Genomic DNA, 20,636 nt, shown 5'->3' with positions numbered 1-20,636 from the left:
GGGGAAACTTTGGTAAAATGGGGAGGGGGAGGGCAGGGGTAATTTTAAAAGATGGTTTTATAGGTTCTGAAGAAAAATCTCAGAATTTTTTTTGAAAGCGTTTTTTAATCAGAATTTTACATATTAATGGGCTGTGTAAAACTGTCGAGTATTGACAACAGAATGTGTGTTAAACTGCAGATATGCCCTCAGAAAGAAAATTTCTTGTTTGGAAGGAAGACCAAAGCTCTGTAAAGGGGAAAGTAGTGTTGCTTTGTGTTTGAATTGGGAGAAGTCTCAGGTGCCTAAAAATCTGGGATATTTTTCCAGCCCTGTTTGTGGATAATGAATGGTGGATTAGCTGTTAGACTGCATGCATTTCAGAATGGTAGCCATTTTCCTCATTTCTGTAACTAATTGGATTAAACTGCCGCAGATACTGGGGGGGACTGAGTAAGCAATGAACAGACACACTTGAGTAAGTAAAGAGCAAAGAATTTCAAGCTTTTTGTAGGAGCTTTCCTAAAATAAATATTTGCATCCAGAAGAATAATTTTACTCTCCTTTTTTCCTTCTCCCCCAGGGCAATTTTATGTGCCAGATCTTGTTACTTTGCTGCTATGCTGAGTGGGAGCTGGGCTGAAAGCTCTCAAGAGCACATCACTCTTCAAGGGTAAGCATAGTATGTGCAAGTCATATGGGAGCTAAGGCAGGCAATTTAAAATCACCACAAATACGGAGCAGCCATGCTGCATGCAAAGCAATTCAGATTCATCTGTCCTGACAAGGTATTTGGTGCAATCTATTTGAGTACAAGATTCTGATGTTTGGCTTGTATGAAATTCTGAATTTCAATCTGTATTTGTTCTGGTCTCCAAAACTGGCCACTGAAAGTTAAAAACAGGAGCCTCTGGGTTGTAATTAAGTTGAACTACTTTATTGCTTTTATTGTCCTTTATCTTTTTGGTTTGACTTATTGGGCCAGTGAAGGTGGTGAAGATGCTGGCTGCCTGCTAACTGTGATTAACAAACTAGAGTCAAGCTTGGGACCAAGGTTGTACAGCTTTGCAAAACCTTCTCTCTTTTCTGCAGCAAGCCTGCACTTTTCACCAAGACTGAGCCATTTATCAATACTGATTGTGGTTTAAATTGGCAATCTTTTCCTTTAAACCAGAATTTAGAAACTATTTCATACCTTGGTTTCAAATCTTGTTTTAAAGGCAGCCCTGTTTTGCCTTCATATTGATATACAGCCCCCCTCCCTGTATCTGCAGTTCCGGTATCTGCTGTTGCACTTATCCGCAGATCCACCATCCCACGTTGGTTAACTTTGTTCTTAGTTTTATTGCTAGCGCCAAGCACTTCCTGTTAACATTCTCTGGTGGATTCCTCTAGCGTGCAGGCTTCGTGTCTGCCTTTCTGTCTATAACAGGATCTCTGAACTTTTCAGCGTGAGGGCCACATCATATATCGGACACAGTATTGAAGGCTGGAAAAATAATAAATATTGGTTATTTGTATTCAAGTAATGGCCATTTATTTTTATTGCCTTCCCTACCTTTTTGATTGTACTATTGTAGTTTGATTTGAGTTGTTTTAGGCTTCACTCACTATAAAATCTTCACTGGGTCTATTTTAATAGTCCAACAGCCTAGCTACCCAGTCTGCCTTTCTACCTTGTCCTCCTAGAAATACATTTGTCAAGCATTCCTTTTGCAATTCCTCTAACTTTAATGTCCTGCTTATATAATATAGTGGGTTAGATTTGTGAGGCTATAGATTTGCGCTGTTGCCCTTCCCTGAAGAAACTGCTGCAAAATGTAGCTTTTCTTCCATTCTTTTAGATTTGTAGGTCATTGTTCTAAATATCCTTTGGCAAGTCATTAGAGAAAGATTAACAGGTGAGAATCTATAATTTTGGTTCTCTGTTGAACCTGCAACAGTGAAGTCTGTGGCTGCTTTCTACTACCGTGACTAGAATCCAGCTTGGACCTTATCTTGACAAGGGTACAGAAGTTCCTACATGTATATGTTGGAAGCCTCAGTACATTCAGTATTGGTGCATCAAACTCATTGGCCCAGTTCAGAAGTACTGTGATGCCAAAACATGGTTTGTTGCTGCAAGAGCATGCCTAGAATAAGTCTTGGGCTTGTGTGCTTCCCTCTCAAGTTCTGAGTACTATCATGCCATAACCTCCAAATTGTGGTTTGTTTGCTTTGCAGACCAGAACTACAAGTCAGGATCAAACCTTGGTTTGGACTATGCTGTTTGCCATGCAGATATCCTCTTTTGTTCATCCTACTCAGTGCAGATTTTTATGTTGTCTTTATAAACGCTTGAGAGTTTAGTACATATGGCTGATCCTGAAATAATGAAAATGCTGTTTAAGGGACCAGCTGTCAAGCCAGCATGGATACTTGTTCATGCTGTTTTTATTGCTATCTCATGTATTCACGTACAGTTGGACAACTGTGCTGGTTTTGTCACTTAACCCAAAATTTAAAAAAAAAAAAATTCTATTAACTGAAGGCTTCTTAAACATATCTAATGTTTGAAGAGGCCACATGTCAGTCAGTGTGATAGTTCCCATTTCTGCTGTTATAGAACCTGTACATCAAAGTGCAAGACTCATTTATAGGAACACAATTACCCTGGTATTTTGTTCACAAGACAAAAATAAGTCCTTATTCCAGTGGTTCTCAAACTTTTTCGGTACCCTTTTTAGAATGAGAATCTGTTAGGACCCACCAGAAGTGATGTCATGACCAGAAGTGATATCATTAAGCAGGAAAATTTTTAACAATCCTAGACTGCAGTCCTACCCACACTTATCCAGGAGTCCCATTTACTATTATTGTTAAAGTCATATGCATAGTAGCCTGTTAAAAGTACAGATGTGTAACATTTCCCCAAATGCAGTCACATACCATGGTAGCATCAAATCTAATATATTAAAAATAAAATATTGAAATGAATGGGGACCCACCTGAAATTGGCTCACGACCCACCTAGTGGGTCCAATCCACAGTTTTAGAAACACTGCCTTATTCCACTGCAAGGAAGGGTACGTTCCAGCTCTTGCAACACAAGTGATGTGATTGCATGCCCAGGGAAATGTTCTGCATGTTGACCATCTTACATGGTGAGTGTGTGTGTGTGTGCATGTTGACCATCTTAAATGGTGAGGGGGGTGTAGATATCAATGTATGTTTATATGAATGAGAGAGAGAAGGGGAGATGGGGGGATGTAGATCTTGGCTTGGAACTAAAAATGGGTGTGAATGTTTGAAATTTCATTTATTACATGACATGGGATCTGTTACTCAAAAGGAATAAGTTGGATTCTACTAGGCATACTCAAATGCTTCTTTGGATCCAAACCAAGGCCTGGATCCAATCCATTTGGCTGTAGGCATCTGGTGGGTTACTGTGAGATACAGGAAGCTGGATTAGGTTGATCTTTGACCTGATCCAGAGTGACTCTTACGTTAACAGAAAATAGATGGGGTCTCTCCCTGGCATGAATATGCTTGAGGTTATACCAATAGTGCAAAGACGAGTGGAGAAGGCAGGGTTTAATAATTAGATTTAGCAATATTAGTAGTATATATTTGGAGGAAAGTGATGGCTACAGTGGTTCAAACAAGGGCTTTGCTAAAGAAAAAGCAGGATTTGAAAGAAGAAAGGTAGATTATTTTTAGGTAGGAGGTGAGTTGTAAGAAGTGCATAGTCAAAATCAAGATACAGGGATAGTAGTGAATGAACAAACCAGGGAACATTAGCAGAAGAGACAGGCAAGATGGTGACTAAGGGGAAATAGCCAGGCCAGTGGAGAATCTCTAAATATAAGGGAGGGAACTTCATTCCAATACCATCATGGCCACCCCGGTCATGAAGCTACATGATGCAGTTTGCTTGAACGGCAAATGGGTGCTGAGGGGACAGTGGCATATTCAGGATGTACCTCACCCAGAGTCTGCCGCTGCCTGTCTCCACAGATGCAAGCCACACTGATCTCGTTCCTTACAGTGTTCGGTTGAATAGTTTTTAAAAAAATCCAGAAATGCAGGACCTCCGGTGTTGCTTACAGGAGCTGTATGAAGGAAGCAGTTCCTTTGTTCACATGATCTCTTTAAATGAAGCTGGAAATACCATACTTTTGGATTTGTGAAAGCTGCACAACAGAGCGGTAATAAGGGACTTTCCACTCCCACTTCAAAACAAGGCAGCGGCATTGGGTTACGTTGCCCTTGAATACAGTGTCCTAAGGACAGGATTAGGGATGTGCCGTAGTTGTAGTGTTTGGAGCAAAAGATGACTTTTCATAGAAGCGTTCTGAATTGGCTGGAAGAGGGAAGCTTGACAAGTAGGAGTTTGTAGTAGTCTAGTTGAGGTGAAATAGGTGTGTAGAAGAGAGAGACTAAAAATTGCCTTGCTGACCAACTGATCTGGTTTGGCTGTCTTGCTCCAAAATTAGCCAGCCAAATAATTTTGGAAGTCCATGATAGGACAGGATAATGCTGGCCATTTTGTCTTGTTTGGTCTCAGCACCTGATACCTCAAGTATGGGCCTTATGCAGACACAACCCCTTGTTCAGCAAGGATTTGTAGCTCTGTGATGTCCTTTTTGAGATGGGGATCAGCCCGATGGCACACCTGGGGGGAGGGTCTACAGGGTCCAGCCGTGCCGCTCCATGGTCCGCCTGCACCTGCTGCCTCGCTGGAGGTATTCTGAGGGCCTTAAAACATACCTTCCAGTTTTTGACTGAAAACTGGAAGTGATGTTTATAAGTCCTCTAGAACCCTTAGATGGGGACAGCACCTGCAGGTGTGCCCCAGGTGCCATACTGGCCAGGATTGCCACTGGATCAGCCAGAACTATACACAGCATTGTAACTGGGGCTGAAGTAACTTGCTATTTTTGTTTTCAGCCTTTTCCTAATCACATTTATTGTTGAATTTGTCTTTTGGGCCAGCATTGCACATGGAGGTAACATTCTTGGCATGCTTTTCCCTATGACTTCAAGATCTTTCCAAGAAGGCTGTAGCCAATTTAGACCCTCATTAGTACGTCCATGACAGTAGGATTTTCAAGAAGTGTCAAAGAGGAAGAAGCATCAGGGCTTAAATGGAACTTCTTAGAAAGGAGTACAAGATCCCAAGTTCAAGAGAAGAACCTCAGAGTAATGACTTACCCCTACATTACATAATCCTGGAACTATTCCTTCCAAAGTAGTCTTCTTGCACCCTACAGCGTGGTTAGTGGATTCAGGATTGCAGCCAAGGACTAGGTTGCTGGAGCTTTCAAAAGGCTGATTTTGGGAGAATAGCTTTTCACATTTTTTAGTGGTTGTGAAAGGAGACCCATGTGTAATTCTAGATTCCATTAATGCTATTACTTTACCTGGATGTTGTTAGAAGTTTGAGTGCAACAGAACAATCATTCTGTTTTGGTAAACCACTTACAATTTATAAAATGTGAAGAATCTATTTTATTCCAAGATGCTGGTGTCTGTAATGATTTTTTCTTTCTGTTTTGCAGCATAAACCATATTGAAATGACTGTCATTTTGCATTTTATCTATGGAGGAATTCTGGATTTCCCCAGCAAAGCAGATGCTGGGTATGTGTCAGGTTATGTTATTTTTAATCACACGCCACGCCTGTTCTACTTCTCGCCAATTTACATTCAGATGGAAGGTAACATCACAAAGTCTATAAATAATATGGTAACAGTGCCAGAAATAATTATCATTGCATTGTTAACTATATTTGAGACACTGCAAAAAGAAAAAGGAGTAGGAGTGCCTTATTTAGCAGCTGAGCTGATGGGGCAGCATTGATGAAGCAAGCTGTATGGGAAGAGGGAAAGCGTATTTTGTGCTTTAGTTGTGGAATGACCTTGTATGTTATAATATGGCGAGTCTGGAGAGGTCGACATTTTAACTCTAATTTTGTATGAATGGTATTTCATGTCCTTCCAATGAAATCCAGTCTATGAGCTTTGCGCTTTTTCAACCATCTGCTGTCACTGTCTTTTCACCAAGCCGAATGGCTACCAACCATCTCCAAATGACCCTTACTGCTTTGTGTAAACAAGTGAAATGATGCTGCTATGTTCCTGAGGCTAAGCACATCTGGGTCTGGTCAGTACCGTGATGAGCAACCACTCACGGGTCCTATGCACACCAATATGTGTGTATTAAAACAACATGTGTACCTTATTGGGCTGCAAGTATTCACTGAATACGGAATGGTTTCAGAAGATTTCTTGGTGTAGCTGGTTGAATATATATTTTTAATAGATGAATTCTGTGTAATTATGATCATTAGTTCAAAAAATTTTAAACCGCTTTTTTAAAGCCCAGACAAAATATGCAGTACATCAGAAATTATATCTGTGAGTGTGGACCCATGTGGAATTTGCAACTATGTATTTTTGCCAGTTTGGAGATATGTCTGTGGGGAAGCCCCAGCACTGTTGATCATCCTTCAGCTGTCCTCCTGTGTCTTCAAGTATCCCAGCAGCTCTTACCTACTGAAAGGCAAGAGTTTTCTCTGAGGATTTGCCCTCTGTGAATTTGAGGCGTTAAACAGCATGATCCTGCATTCCTCCATGAGAGACAATGCAGGAGTGCTCAAAACTTACAGATATCAGACAGCCATGTGAGATTTCCTATCAGATGTTCCAAACCCACGTGGTCAATTTTGAATTTGCAGATTAAGAAAAGGTACTTGGCTTATTCTGTGGGGGAAAAGCATAGATAAGGAAATCCAGGTGGATTTTGCATCCAAACATGTTCTAAATGCTGATTTCCACATGGGTTTTTGCTCCTTTATTCTGGGCCTCAGTATCATAAAACAAATGGCCATTACTTTAACAGAAATAGTCAAGCAGAACGCCTCCTTGGTATTAAAATGTTCTCAAAATATAGCATGCATTACCAGGTTGAAGTGAATACAACAGGGCTTCAAAGCATGTACTAAATTAACATTATGGGCTGCCAATAGCCCTATTGTGACTGTTTTATGAATAATTTCCATTGTTTTTTCTTCAGTCACATACTGAGTATTGCAGACATGTATGGACTAGAGGGTCTGAGAGAAGTAGCTATATATATTCTGAAAAGAGACTACTGCAACTTTTTTCAAAAGGTGTGTATCACTTTTTAAACTTGGATGGTGTTATGCAGGATTGGGAACTCGAGTCAGTGACTCAGACTTGAGTCATGAAAGTGCATGATTTTGGGTGATTCGGCGATTCGTGAGTCAGTGTGTGGAAGACTCTAAAAAAGGGTGGACAGGAGGGCTTTTTTGAGTAAGTAAAAGCATGCTTTGGAGTTCTGCATGCTGAGCCAAACCTCCTATTCACAACTCTCTTGTGTTGCTGGTCTCGCTGCCAGGCAATAGGCATCTAGAGGTTCCACAAATACCACCAGATATCACCTCTCAAGTACCACTGGTTGAGAAAAACTGCTTTAGAGGATGTTTTAGATTTGTGGTTTCTAACCTTGGAATCCACGCATAATTGTAAGCAAAAACAGGAGCTGCCAGTGCCTTTCGGTTCAGGGACAATTACTGAGACCTCCCAGAGAAGAAGTAAACCAGAGGTCCTATCTAGGGAAGGAAAAAAATGTAGAAATGACAGGAGCGGCCGGCAGAGAGAACCTACTCAACAGAGTTGAGTGCAGTCTTGGTTCGTGCAAGGCACCAGCGTTACCCTAAGGACCTTGTATGTACTCCATATGAACTGAATATATGCCCCAGCAACATTGTCCCAGAATCTTCAATAATGCACAGGGCTTCCATGTTGGAGGGGTGGGTTCCATGACAAACAAGTTCATGCAGAAAGTGCTCCCCCAGAGGTAGAATGCTTCAAAGTCATTATTTTGGATGAAGTCAACAAATCGAGCCGAAGTATAATTTCTCCAGAGCCAATACAGGCATGCTTCACCCTGCATGGTGAATGGGCTTGTCTGTTTTGAAAAATTTGGGCTTTATTGGGCAATAATACACTGCAATATGTGTATGTCTACTCAGAAGTAAGCCCCATTGTGTTCAATAGGTCTTACTCCAAAGGAAGTATATGTAGACTTTCCATTTGTTTTAAGTTCTTTGCATTTCTGGCTACCTGATTTGTATTTATGACAAGACATGGCTTATATCTATTAATTATATAGAAGTGACAAATATCTGCTTTTTGTCCTTGAAATCTAGCGTTGGTTCTTTGATGTGGTCTAGAGGCCTATCTCAGTGGTTCCCAAAGTGTGTGGGTCAGAACCCACCATTGGGAACCAAAACTGGGCTATTCCCCCTTAAAGGGAATGGCTCAGGAATGGGTCCCCAACAGTAATTGTGGCGCTGCGGGTACATCCCCGCATACCTGGGGATGACCTGCGGCCTCCGCAGGGGTCCTTGCAGCCACCTCCACGACCCTTCATGAAGCTGCCTGTTCTACTCTCAGATCTCACATGTGGTTTGTGATCATGCAAACCATAAGTGAGTTCCGAGAGCAGAACAGAGCATATTGCAGCCGCGTGGAGAGTCATGGAGGCTAATGCAAGCCTACAGGACCCCCCAGGAGGCTGCAGGTCTCCCCCAGGTACTTGGGAATGTCCCTGGGTGCCCACAGTGCTGCAATCGCTGCAGTGCTGTCGGGGCCACCTCTCTGCTTCCGCCCTGCTCCCGCAGCAACTCAAACTGGTCCCAACATCCAAGTAGGACTTTAGGAACCAATAGCCTAACTTACTGACTCACCCTTGATCTGGGGCCTTAAGTCCCATCAACGCCACTGGCTCCCACTGTTTCTGGGATCTCCAGGTACCTAATTTCTATGACCCTTGTGTCTATTTTCTCTTGCCAACATGCTGCCACAACCTGATGGCTCCTCTATGCCTGTGCACAGGAAATGGACTAAATCCTCTTGGGCTGCTGCACTGCTGGAATGTGTGTTCTTGTGGCGCATAGAACTTTACGGCAATAGCAAAGCACAACCCACTGTTCAGTGCAGCTGGGCTGCTGCCGCTGCAATCAGCACACCATTTCTACACAAGGGGTCTTACTTCTGAGTAAAAGCATATAGGATTGTGCTGTAAATTGCTCAAATTATAAACTCTAGACTTTCCGGTACAAGAATGTGTGCTTTCTCTCTCTGTTTATGAGAAGGGCCTGGACCAGTAATTCATTACCTAGAGCAAACAGCTATCTAATACTGCTTCTAATACTCAAGCAAATCTCATAAGTTCTGGAAAGCCTATACAGAAGGAAATATGTTTGCATAAGTACCATTGAGAATAGTCTCCAATATAAACAGACTTTTTTCCCCTCATGGTAGCAGGCATGCAGCCGACACCAGGCATTTCTGGACCCCATTAAAATACAGATCAGAGAGGTTCCACTCTCGCTCAGTCTCTTCATTTGTAAATATTTTCTGTTGGAATTAGCAGCTTACAAATCTCTACGGGTTCTTGAAAGTACACTAATTAAGCTTGTATCCTAACTATTTTAGCCTATTCCTGGAAAGCATCCGCTTGTTATAGAATGTCTGGTTATTGCCCATTCAGCAGGAGTGGAAAGCCTTTCAGATGCTTGCATGAAGTAAGTGAATGAAAACAATTCAATTATGTTTTTGTGGATTGTTTTGGAAACTTCATTTTGAGAATCAACAATCATAACTTTTCTCATGACCGTTTTGAAAAATGTTTATCTTTTGATGTGTAATATGAAACTGTTTTGCGTTCAGTCACTCATGATTATGGATATTCCTTGTGATGTTACATTTGATGTGGGGATGCTTTACTTAGAGAAAGATCTTTTTTCTTTAACAGGTGGCTAGGACAGCATTTCGTAAGATGTTGGTCAGAGAAGAGCTTTGCCAGTTTACCCGCTGAACTTCAGAACAATTGTCTTAGAATGTTGATCCACTCTTTGGTACGCCCGTGTGTGTTTGAATGGAAAAGCATTGACATTTAATAAACTTATGCTATAAAGCAGTGGTTCTCAAACTATTAACACCAGGACCCATTTTTTAGAATGAGAATCTGTCGGGACCCACCAGAAGTGATGTTATGACTAGAAGTGACATCATCGAGCAGGAAAATTTTTAACAATCCTAGGCTGCAATCCTGCCTATACTTACCCAGGAGTAAGTCCCATTTACTGTTAAAAGCATATGCAGAGTTACCTGTTAAAAGTACAGATCTATAAGATTTCCCTAAATGCAATCGCATACCATGGCAGCATCAAGTCTATTATATTAAAAATAAAATATCAAAATGAATGGGGACCCACATAAAATTGGCTCGCAACTCATCTAGTGGGTCCCAACCCACAGTTTGAGAAGCACTGTATTTAGGATGAAGAAACCAGGTTTGACCTTATATGCAGCTCAGTGTTCATAATAAAGGAACTAAACTATTTTGGTTCTGAAAACCTACTTGCATTTAAATCCTATATAATGTACAGCTAGTAAAGCAACGTTTGTTTATAGTTTTCTCTTGCTGCAGCTTAAAAAACTGCAATGAATGCTACATTCATCCTCATGAATTTTGTCACATATGTCAAAAGGTACCTATGGGACAGTTCATATCTTTGAGGGAGGTGTGTATGTCACATGTACACGAGTCTCTCAGTAAACGTAAAATGTGAAGAAGAGATAAACCTATAAACAAAAAGGGGACATGCAGTTAAATATGTGCAAGGCAGCCACCATTGGTTACAGTCCCATGAAGTGCATCTTCTACACAGGGATTTCCAAACTCTGGCCTGTGGGCTGGATCCAGAATTTGGAAAAAGCCCTCCCCTGCCCCTGTGAGTGGCACTTATCAGTCTGCATCCCTGTGCCCAGATCAGAAATGCGGTGCTGTGGCAGAACAGTAAGTGCCACTCAGGGTGGGGAGGATTTTTTGGGGACACAGTGGTTTCCAGTTTGGAGACTGCTGGTCTACATGTTTATCAACTTATGCATCCCTGTCATATCTGGTGGGGTTTATCATGGCAAATGTTGGAGTAAACAGTACAAATATCTACTTCGAGTAGATGCTCTGAGATGTAAGCATATTTTTGGATGTATGAATTCATAATTCTTTAAGTAGATTGTTCTAGTTTGGAAAGAACTACTAGATGAAAATGTCATTTGCATGGCTTCTGGTCATAGATTTGAGCAATATGTTTAAAATTCATGTTTCATTTTATATCACAAATGAGAGAATTTTGGCATTTATGTCTTTTTACATAGTAAGCTATGATTATATGAAAGAAGTCACATGTATTGTTTCTTTTAAGAACTTACAGAATGCATCCTATCTTCTGATGGAAACTGACCGGCTGATGGGTAGTCTTCCCCAAGTGAAATGGACTGAAACAGCTCTTGCCTTGGCATCTCAGCTCCAAGAAGAATGTATAGCATTTATGGTGGCAAATTTTCCTCAGATAATAGGAAGTAAAAACTTTCTTGCCTTGTTACAGGTAAAATACACCTGAATTATATCAGTATTAAAACAATGTCATGGGTTGTAGCTAAAAGCATTGGCCTCTGGGTTACAGAGTGATTTTCACTTGAGGCAAGAGGTTCTGGATCCTTACCTACTTTGAGGAGAAGCTGTTGAACTTTTTATTTCAACAGGCTTGTAGTCTTTTTGGCTTTCATATGGTGACCAGCAGAGTTGTTAGCTGGTAGCTGTTCTTTTGTAGCGCGCGCGCGCAATCTCTCTGTGTGTATATGCAAGCGTGCGCATTGTGGCTTGCGAGCATGCACGCTGTGGCCTATGAGTTTTTTGTGAGTCTCCTGTGGCATCTGGCTATCCACTATTTGAGACAAGAGTGTTATTAGATTATTTTATCTCATCTGGACATGGAAGAAAGTATTTGGCCTCACACCAAAAATTTAATTCTGTGTGTCTGGTTTAGGAGGGCAGTTCATATACAGTATATGTATAATTCATTTTTATTTCTATTTATAATAAAATATTTTAATTATGTCTCTTAGGCTCAGGCTATGAGCAGCGAGCCTGACCTTCTTGATCAAGTGTTTGAAGCAGTAGAGAAGGGCATTAATACGGAGAATAGTTGCTGCCTACTTATAGCTCTGGATGCTTTGTTAAATTCTGCAGATGTGAAGGAAATGGTAAGCCTGTCAAAATTCAAGGGGAAAAAATATTCTGCAGTTGAATTTTTGGTTTTTTATTTCGTCTTTTTATTGAGTGCATGAATCTCTGAAATAGAAAACTTTGGAGTAGAAGTTTGCTCAGATGAAGTGAGCTGAGTTATCTGTTTTGACCCAGGCTAATGAAGGCCACAATTCTAACTATGTTGGCTTGAAAATTTCATGGAAATTAGTAGGATTTTCAGTGATCTTAAGCTATCTTGCCTTTAACTGCAGTCCTAGGCATGTATGCTTGGCAGTAAGCCCACGTGAGTTTATTTTAGGTAAGAGCGTATAGGATGCAGCCTATGTCTCTCTCTGCTTGTGCTCCTCTTCCATAAAATGGATTGAATTGTACATTATTCAAAAGCGCTACAGTGATAAATGCGTTTCATTCCTGGGATTCAGTAAGTCTCGCATGAGAGAGGTTGCTAATTTCATTTTCCCCGTCCTCTCTCCTTTCTGATGACAGCCCCTTCAACTGATATTTTGGAGGGCTCATCAACCTTTAGGAAAGGTTGGAGGAGCTGGAACATTTGAAGGAGCTATAGTGTAAATGGGGGGGGCACCTGAAAAACTCAGGTGCAGCTGGAGAGCGGTTTTCTGGCGCCCAGCCCATGTGAGGTGGGCAAGCGTTAAATTAATGGAGGTAGCAGTGTCGTTCATATAGGCAGCCAAGTTATTAGTATTCAAATTAAAAACTCAAAACCTATGTGCATGCTGCGATACAATGTGATTATGTTTAACATGTAGTTTTCTTTTTCTTTTCAAGAGGATGCTTGGCACATTGTCCTGTGTTAGGGAAAAAAACGTTAGGGAAAAGAGCTGTAGCAGTTTAGGTAGAATTGGAGAACTTGCAAGAGGGTTTTGTAAATTTTACAAAATAATATGATGAGACCACCACCAAATTAGAGCTCCGTTCTTCTTGATTGGTAGCAAATGAACTAGCATGGTTAACACTCAAACCATTTTCAGCTAAAGATATTACTTGTGGCCTCTTGAAAATCCCAGTGCAGAATCATATTGCATTATCAACCCTTTTTAGAAGTTAAAATGGTACAATTTGCAGAATTTGGTTGGGGGTGGAGGTTGCTACTGCCACTCCCACACAACTCACGTCTGTTCATTGTGCCAGCTCTGAACATCTGAAAAACACTGCTAGTGATCTGGGGCTCATTGGCACTTGTCCATTGGACCACTGCATGTCCCCTATTTTGTACTTGCCTGCCTATACCCTTTATGGAGTTTTGCCCATCAAATGCCAATGTACTTATGGCAAACGAACTGTTCCTCAATTCTAGAGCACTTCAGCGAAAATGTCTGATACACCAGATTAGACTCTCCAGCTAGCAGGGCTGGGACAGGCTGTGACCAAGTTGAGAAATTGTTGCTTCAACATCACTGCAACATTTGTTGTATCCCAAGTTTATCCAATGCAAAGTGGGAGGGGAAAAATGAGTCCCAATAGTTGCATGGTAGCACAGCTTTCCCAGTAACTTAGCCAGCTTCCATGGAAACCTAACACTGCACACCAAGCATATCAAAAGTGAAAGTGGAGCGATCGCACTCCGCTTCCGGTTTACGGAAGCGGAGCACAATCACTCCACTTTCACTTGTGAAGCTTCAGGGAGCCCTGCAGACAGGGCTCCCCACACCCTCGGGAGGCTGCAGGAGGCTCTGGTAAGTGTACTCAAGCCCCTGCAGCCCCCCTGAGCGGCATGATCCTGGGGATGGCGCTGCTGCCTCCTGGCTGCCCCAGCTCCTTAATGGGAAGCAGGTCAGGGCCCATAGGCTGGGGCATTGCAGCGCCCCAGTCTGAAAAGCCCTGGCTTATAGTGACCTGTTTAAACAAGAAAACTTTGCCTGGTAAACTTCTTACCCAGGTTAATTGGGGGGGGGGGGCACTGAGGCTTCTATTTTTATAGCATCCCCTGTATCTGTGGTTTCCATATCCATGGGGGAATCTGTGGAATGGATCCCCTTTGGCTGTGTTTCTCAAACTCCAGGGAGTTTGAGGACCACAGTAAGTAACTGGGACTTCAGTGGTGGGCCTATTGTTGTGATGGCTTCTGAGGGTATACACCGTATTGTATGTTGCTGAGACTAGCATTTCTGAAGTATAGGAGTGTACTATAATGAACTGATTTTGAAACTTACAGCTAGTCAAAATTAACAGCACCCAACTAGATTGACCACTGGTATACAACTTATGTGGTAGCTTCCTTGGTTAAGGCATGTTCTTATAGTGCCTCTGTTCCTGGTGAGAGATAGAATTAACATAATTTTTTTTAAAAATCACCTACTGAGCAGTAATATACTTTTGCAATTGTACACTTAAAAATGAGTGAGATGCTGTTTGTAATAATATAGCGACTTCCATGTTTGTACACAGAGTACAGGATGCCATGCCAAGGGGCCGCATTCTAGGTAGACACAAGGGAAACCACAGAGGAAGGGCAAGGTAATGGAGATAGGGATAAGCATCTGCACTTATGCACTTATCTCAATTGCATGTGCATGAGCTTAGTTACCAGGGTATGGATGAAAGGGGAGAAGTGAAGGCAAATTAACATTTGTAATGTTCCTTAAGGCTTGCAGAAGAAAAGGTTTTATGCATCTTTCTCTGGAAAATATTCTTTAAAAATTCCTTTGCCACTGGTAGGAGTATTGTCTTTAGCAGTCATAATTAATTTCATTTGTAGAATAATCTTTTAACAGTATTCTGGATGGTGCCTATGAGTAGTTTAAGAATTGGCATTGTGTCCCAAAAAAGCAATGCATCTTACTGTTTCTACATGACTGCTAAACACCCTTGCTGCTGTTGACTTACTCAGCAAGAATGATGAAAATTTAATCAGATACATTATTGGTCCCCAGAGGATTTGACCTTGTAGTGACATAGCCAAGAGTGAAAAGCTAGGAAGTGGATTTGTTTCTTTAAAAAAAACAACAAATGGGGCTTGATGTTTCAGCTTCAGCTCTGTGGGCGTGGCTTGGTTTCAGGCTGAGTAAAATTATGGTGCAGGGCAATTGGCCTTTGCAAACCTCCTGTACATCCACTCCGCAAACATAAAATCTAAGTGATGACATCATTGATTTAGCTTAAGAAATAGATTCTGTCAGGAATAATGATTGGTTGCTATGACAATGTGGCTCTTTTCTGCTGCTGATTTCTTTCTTGAACACAGGGGTTTACGTGCAAGATTCAGGCTCTGCGTGATAAGCTGTGGATCTTCCTGGTTCAGTCATTTTATGCTGTTCGTCACACAGAGAGCTGGAAGCTGCTGAAGCCAGACGATCAACGGAAAATACAAGCAGGTAGGCAAGCTTCTGGGAGCTTAGCGCTTTGTGTAACAGCTGTGCCCTTATTAAAGAAATAACAGGAACTGGTAATTAAGGCTAGCTGGAATATGTTTATGAGCCTTCTGCTCTCAAATATTATGTAAGAATTAAAAACAAAAAATAACCTGCTCAGAGAGCTTCAAGCATAAAAGCTGAGTGATTGCACAGCCCTGTTGTGAGCTCTTCCACTTGCATTTGTTATTGCAGATATGTGGAAATAATCTAAATAGGTAGGCTGCCTTTTTGTTTGTAGTTTGAATGATTAAAAATACTGATATTGCAGTTGTGTGTGTGTGTGTGTGTGTGTGTGTGTGTGTGTGTGTGTGTGTGTGTGGCAAATGGGCATGATAGGAAAAAATTTTGTACTGCTTAATGATCTTGTGTATGTAGTGAATGGAGGACTTTAGTTCCCATCACATATTATAGACCAATGTAGTCTTGCCTAATACAACTCTTACGTATTGAATAAATGGGGTTAATGGACTTCACAGTTGTATTGTGAAACCATGTGTGCTGCAGAAGAACCTTCAAAGAAGCTGTGTGGTGGCCTTTAACATTTTACTGGCAGGATTTCATGTTTAAACAAAAGAGTCTTACTCTTACCCCTTTTTCCTTTGTTTTCAAATGTATGGAATGAAATCTTCCAGATGAGGCACCTAAAAAATGGCTTCAGTGCAGTGCATGAATATTTGTGCATGCAGTCTTGCGAGGCTTTTTTTTTCCCTGTAAGAGAAATAGGGTCTGCGTTCTGAACATGATAGCATTATGCAAAGCATTTGGGTAGCAGTAAATAAGTGCCTACATAGTATTAAAAGTGAGGTGTCTTATTCTTTAAGAACATACTGGATAATCTAGACTGTGACATGAAATTTAAAGCCCCTAATTGGGGCTTGCTTATTACTTACTTATGCGGAAAAGCAAACAGGGACGCTTGTCAGTAGCTTACATTTTGGAGCGTTCGACCAGTTCATTCTAAACAGTGCTTTTATCATGTGAAAGCACTAGGGTCCATAGATGTGTCATAGTAACTGATCCTGCTTCCATGAAGTTTGTGTCATTTGTTCAACCAGTAGAGTGCATGTGTCTGTGTGTCTTCAAAAACTGCATGGCATTTCATTCTTTTCCATTGCAAAGGTTTAAGATATGAACTTGCAATTCAGTTGCATGTAATCTTGCTTTTCAGTTTTTGTATAATGCAGTGTTCTCTGCCTCCTAGTAGTTACCTGAGAATTTCACATGAGCTTTCACAGCATGTATGTAGTTGAGAGATCTGTCACTTGGGGATGATTTGAGATTCCAGAATTTTAAGAGGGAATACTGTCAGAATAGGGAAGAAACAAAGGAATTAAAAACCCCTCTCCATTAATAAGTATCTTATCAGTTTCCAAAGGAACATTTTTTTTTAATTTCTATGAACATCTTGTATATATCTACAGAGTCATCCCATTAAAAAATGGATTCCCAAGATGCCATTTTCAGCCTCCTGCCTTTCAGCTTTCCTAGAGAATCTCATGAACAAGTGTTCGTTGTTTGTTTTTTTTAAACTGATGGTTTTATGTATTATTCAGAAAATTATCTAAATAACTAGTGCAGTTACTTCTATAGACGATGGAGTTAAATTGTTGATATAATTCTTTGAGGCAGATAAAAATGGAACACTGGCAAGTCAAATTCTGAACAAAATACATTTGCTAGTATTTGCATCTCTCTACTGCAGGTTACATAAGCTGTAGCACTGCAGAGGTCTTGTAACGGTGCCACATCTGGAAGCTTCATTCAAGCATGTTCTATCTGGAAACTTTGTATATGATAAGCAGTATCGCCTGGCTAGAGATGCTTTCATGATGACCTCAGCATAATTAAAATTTTGCTTCAAGGGGTATTTCTCAGTCAAATTTGCAGATTTACAGCTTTCAGCAAAAGCTTTATAACTGACTTGAGGAGACAGAACCTTTCTATGTCAAATTAATGCCATGTGTTGAGTTTAGTACATGCAGTAAAATCTTTTTACTGCTAGTAAACTAATCTGCTTATATCAGCAAATAATGGAAAAAAGGAGTACTCGGATTGTTCAGCACCACGCAAATAATCAGCTGAAGAGGATCCTTCTAGAACTGAAACCTCTGCACTCCTTCTTGTGTATTTTGAGCTCAATGTTGCCCATACTCTTTTGCTACCTTCTGTCCTAAAACATCCTTTCTTTGGTTAGATTGCTGCCCTAATTGTCCTACAGAAGGGTTCTATACCTAGAGCTACAATCCTAGGTATGTTCACCTGAGAGTAAATCCCTTTGAACACAGTGAGGCTTAATTCTGCATAAATAAGATAGGATTGTGTTGTAAGGGTGCTTTTATCTCCATCCTTTCTCTCTTCCTGTTAACATGTCCTAAAGGGTGCTGTTCTGTTCCTATGCAGCTGCTTTTGACAAAGGCGATGATAGAAGACCAGCCAAAAAGCCTGTATTCACTAGTTCTCAGGTAAAAAAACAAAATTCCCTTACATTTACAAGTCATTCAGAATTCTGCAAGCAGACTTTTTTCATGGTATAGTGCACATTCATCTTGTAACAGGAAGCTTATGAGAGGAATCTCAGTTTATCGTTATGCTTGCAAGAAGCTCCTTCTCTCTGAAGAGCTACACTCAGAAGGGCTTTTCCATGAGCAGAAGGAGTCTCTGTGTGAGCATTTTGCTTCTGTGAATGCAGCGATAGCGTGGGCGCCAACCCAGTATTTTAGAGATTGTTTTCTTATTGTTTTAGCTGATTCAAGGTCCATCTGTGCTGTTTTTGTCACTGTTGTTGTTGTTTTTAAGATTACTTATATACCACTTTTCAACCAAAAAAAGTTCACAAAGCGGTTTACAGACAAAATCAAATAACTCACCTGTCCCCAAAGGGTCAACAGTCTGAAAAATGCAGAAGAACACCAGCAACAGCCACTAGAAAAGACACTGTGCTGGGGAGAAGAGGAGCAGTTACTCTCCCACTAAAAATAAGAGTATCACCAGTTGAAAAAGTGCCTCTTTGCCCAGTTATTTAGGCTTTTTTGTGGGAGAGATGAGCTCCTTTTTTGGAAGGTGATAGTTCAGCCTTAGAAATTGCTGCTCAGAAAATATTAAAAGCAGCAGTAACTTCCATTCTGCATCTCTTTGCATACATTCCTTATAGCAGAAGCGTCTTTTCCAGTTTCTGAAGCAGATTATGCACCACTGAGTTGATGGAGCTAGTGATTTAATTCTTGCCACCATTTACATAGCCTGTTTACCTCCTTGACGGAAAATCCTGCCGGGTTTGTGTGCGCACAAGCATGTGAGAGAACAAGGGAGAATGCTAAAATACACCAAGTGATGCATTTGGATATACTTGATTATCTCTTGGGATAGAATAGTAAATCTTTGGCAATTTTGTGACCTGTGGCCCAAACACTTTAGTGTAAATAAAACAAACAAGAAAGTTTGTGCAGGAAATGAGAATTCTTGAACCCGCCTAAATGCTTATCATGATGGGTGTGAGTATATTGGCATATGAACTGCAGGGATCCCCTGGGGCTGCACTGCCTCTCTGTGTGCTTTGCATAGGGAAACGTATTGTGCCCTACCTGCATGATCCCTGCCAGTGAGGTCTGGACCACCCAGAGGAAGGGGCAGAAGGCAGGTTTAATGAACAGAGTCCCCAAATGTGGCACTTTTTGTTTTCCTTGAAGGAGTGAATGGCAACCATTCACTTGTATATCTAAAAGGAAAGCGTTATAGATACGCACACCAGCTAAAGAAGGGAATAAACTTAATTTTCATCCCTGTAGCCATTGAGAATCTAGCCCTAACTACGTATATAGCTATGATCCTTCTTTTGCATTGTGCCATGCTGGGTTCTGCTTCTTGGTCACGGCTAGAGAGTGCCAGAATATTTAACTCTTATATACTAACGCTCAAACCACATACCTATTTCTAAACCTCAGAAAGGGAGATGATTAAATTTATTGTTCCCATATGGTAATGAAGATGAAGATTCATACTGCACTGAATAAATAGCCAAGTCTTCCAGTGTAAATAACAGTGACCCAGCTACTTTCTCTTGCTGAATTATCATATTTTCTCCTCCAGTTAAACAGATGCATTGCTGACTGTCTGGGTATAAAACAAACTGCCTGGAAAACAGACGGAAATAAAAACGGTTGGGGTGATTCTCCCACTAATCAGGATAAAATGAAATCCGATGGATTAGGAGCATCTGGACATACAGCAGCGACCAACAGAAACAGCTCTAACAAAGCTTTGAAGCATGACGACTTAAAAGGAAAAGACAGTAAAAAAGCAGTTTGCAAGATGACGAAAGAGTCCAAAATGGGGGAGAAAATGCCTTCACCAAAGGCTCGAGCTGTTATAAAGCCCAAAGCTGAAAATAATGGGAATGCTAAGACTGAAAGCTTGCTTACAAAACAAGATTCTGACAGGTCTTTGTCTTCTGGTGGACACAAAAATTCAGGAAGTGGCAAAGGGGTGAAAAATCAAGAAGGTAAAACTGCAGGTGCTCGACCCAAAGTCCATTCTGGAAGTTCATCTGTACAAATCAAAGCAAAGCCTTTGAAAAAGACCAGTGGAAAGGAATCCCCCTCCCTGATGAGTATCGAAACATCAAGTAAATTGGCCAACTCGAGCACAGACCTGCGGATGTCCATTGAACATCTAGACGAACCCAAGGAGGAAAAGTTAGCAGATGAAAGCAAAAAGAATTCAGGTAATCAGAGATTCCTTTGAAAACACAGAACAAGTACTGCAAACCAATTTCAAGTGGGTTGTTAATGTTCTGATGTTTCCTCTGTAATTTTAATAATTACATTGTGAAAGGATGATTTGAGAGTTAATGATGGACATGTAGTCAGTCCTTGCTCTTGTAGAAAAATCTCTTCGCATATTTTATTGGCTTGATACTAGTGTAACATTTGAAGGCAGTAAAAACAGAATACATTTACTTCCTCTTCGCCCTATTTTTATATGCACTATAATGTAATCTAACCAAATAAACTGGGGCTTTAAAAAAATCATCAGATGTTTAGACGAACTGGTTTTTAAAAAAAATATCTGTAGGAAGCATTCAGAGTTCATATACTGGGAAAGTTCATATACTGGGGAAGAAGAGGGTGAAACCAGGCACTTCCATCAGATACTCATTTT

At 40.8% G+C, this 20,636-nt stretch overlaps 1 protein-coding gene across 1 annotated transcript in view; it reads left to right on the top strand.

Moving 5' to 3' along the window:
* The window catches only part of BTBD8 (BTB domain containing 8), a 48,040-nt gene that overhangs the window by 20,001 nt on the left and 7,403 nt on the right, over window positions 1-20,636 (top strand). Inside the window, exons 5-14 of the mRNA XM_066624090.1 lie at window positions 563-652; window positions 5,523-5,603; window positions 7,039-7,135; window positions 9,489-9,577; window positions 9,808-9,910; window positions 11,264-11,446; window positions 11,967-12,104; window positions 15,311-15,440; window positions 17,880-17,941; window positions 19,566-20,199. Coding sequence (XP_066480187.1) covers window positions 563-652; window positions 5,523-5,603; window positions 7,039-7,135; window positions 9,489-9,577; window positions 9,808-9,910; window positions 11,264-11,446; window positions 11,967-12,104; window positions 15,311-15,440; window positions 17,880-17,941; window positions 19,566-20,199 — 1,607 coding nt within the window. The remainder of the gene's footprint in view (window positions 1-562; window positions 653-5,522; window positions 5,604-7,038; window positions 7,136-9,488; window positions 9,578-9,807; window positions 9,911-11,263; window positions 11,447-11,966; window positions 12,105-15,310; window positions 15,441-17,879; window positions 17,942-19,565; window positions 20,200-20,636) is intronic.

Source organism: Tiliqua scincoides, chromosome 4 (assembly GCF_035046505.1).
Source record: "Tiliqua scincoides isolate rTilSci1 chromosome 4, rTilSci1.hap2, whole genome shotgun sequence".
Classification (NCBI taxonomy): Eukaryota; Metazoa; Chordata; class Lepidosauria; order Squamata; family Scincidae; genus Tiliqua; species Tiliqua scincoides.
The sequence above is the reverse complement of the archived record's forward strand: the minus strand, read 5'-3'. Positions and strand labels throughout refer to the sequence as shown.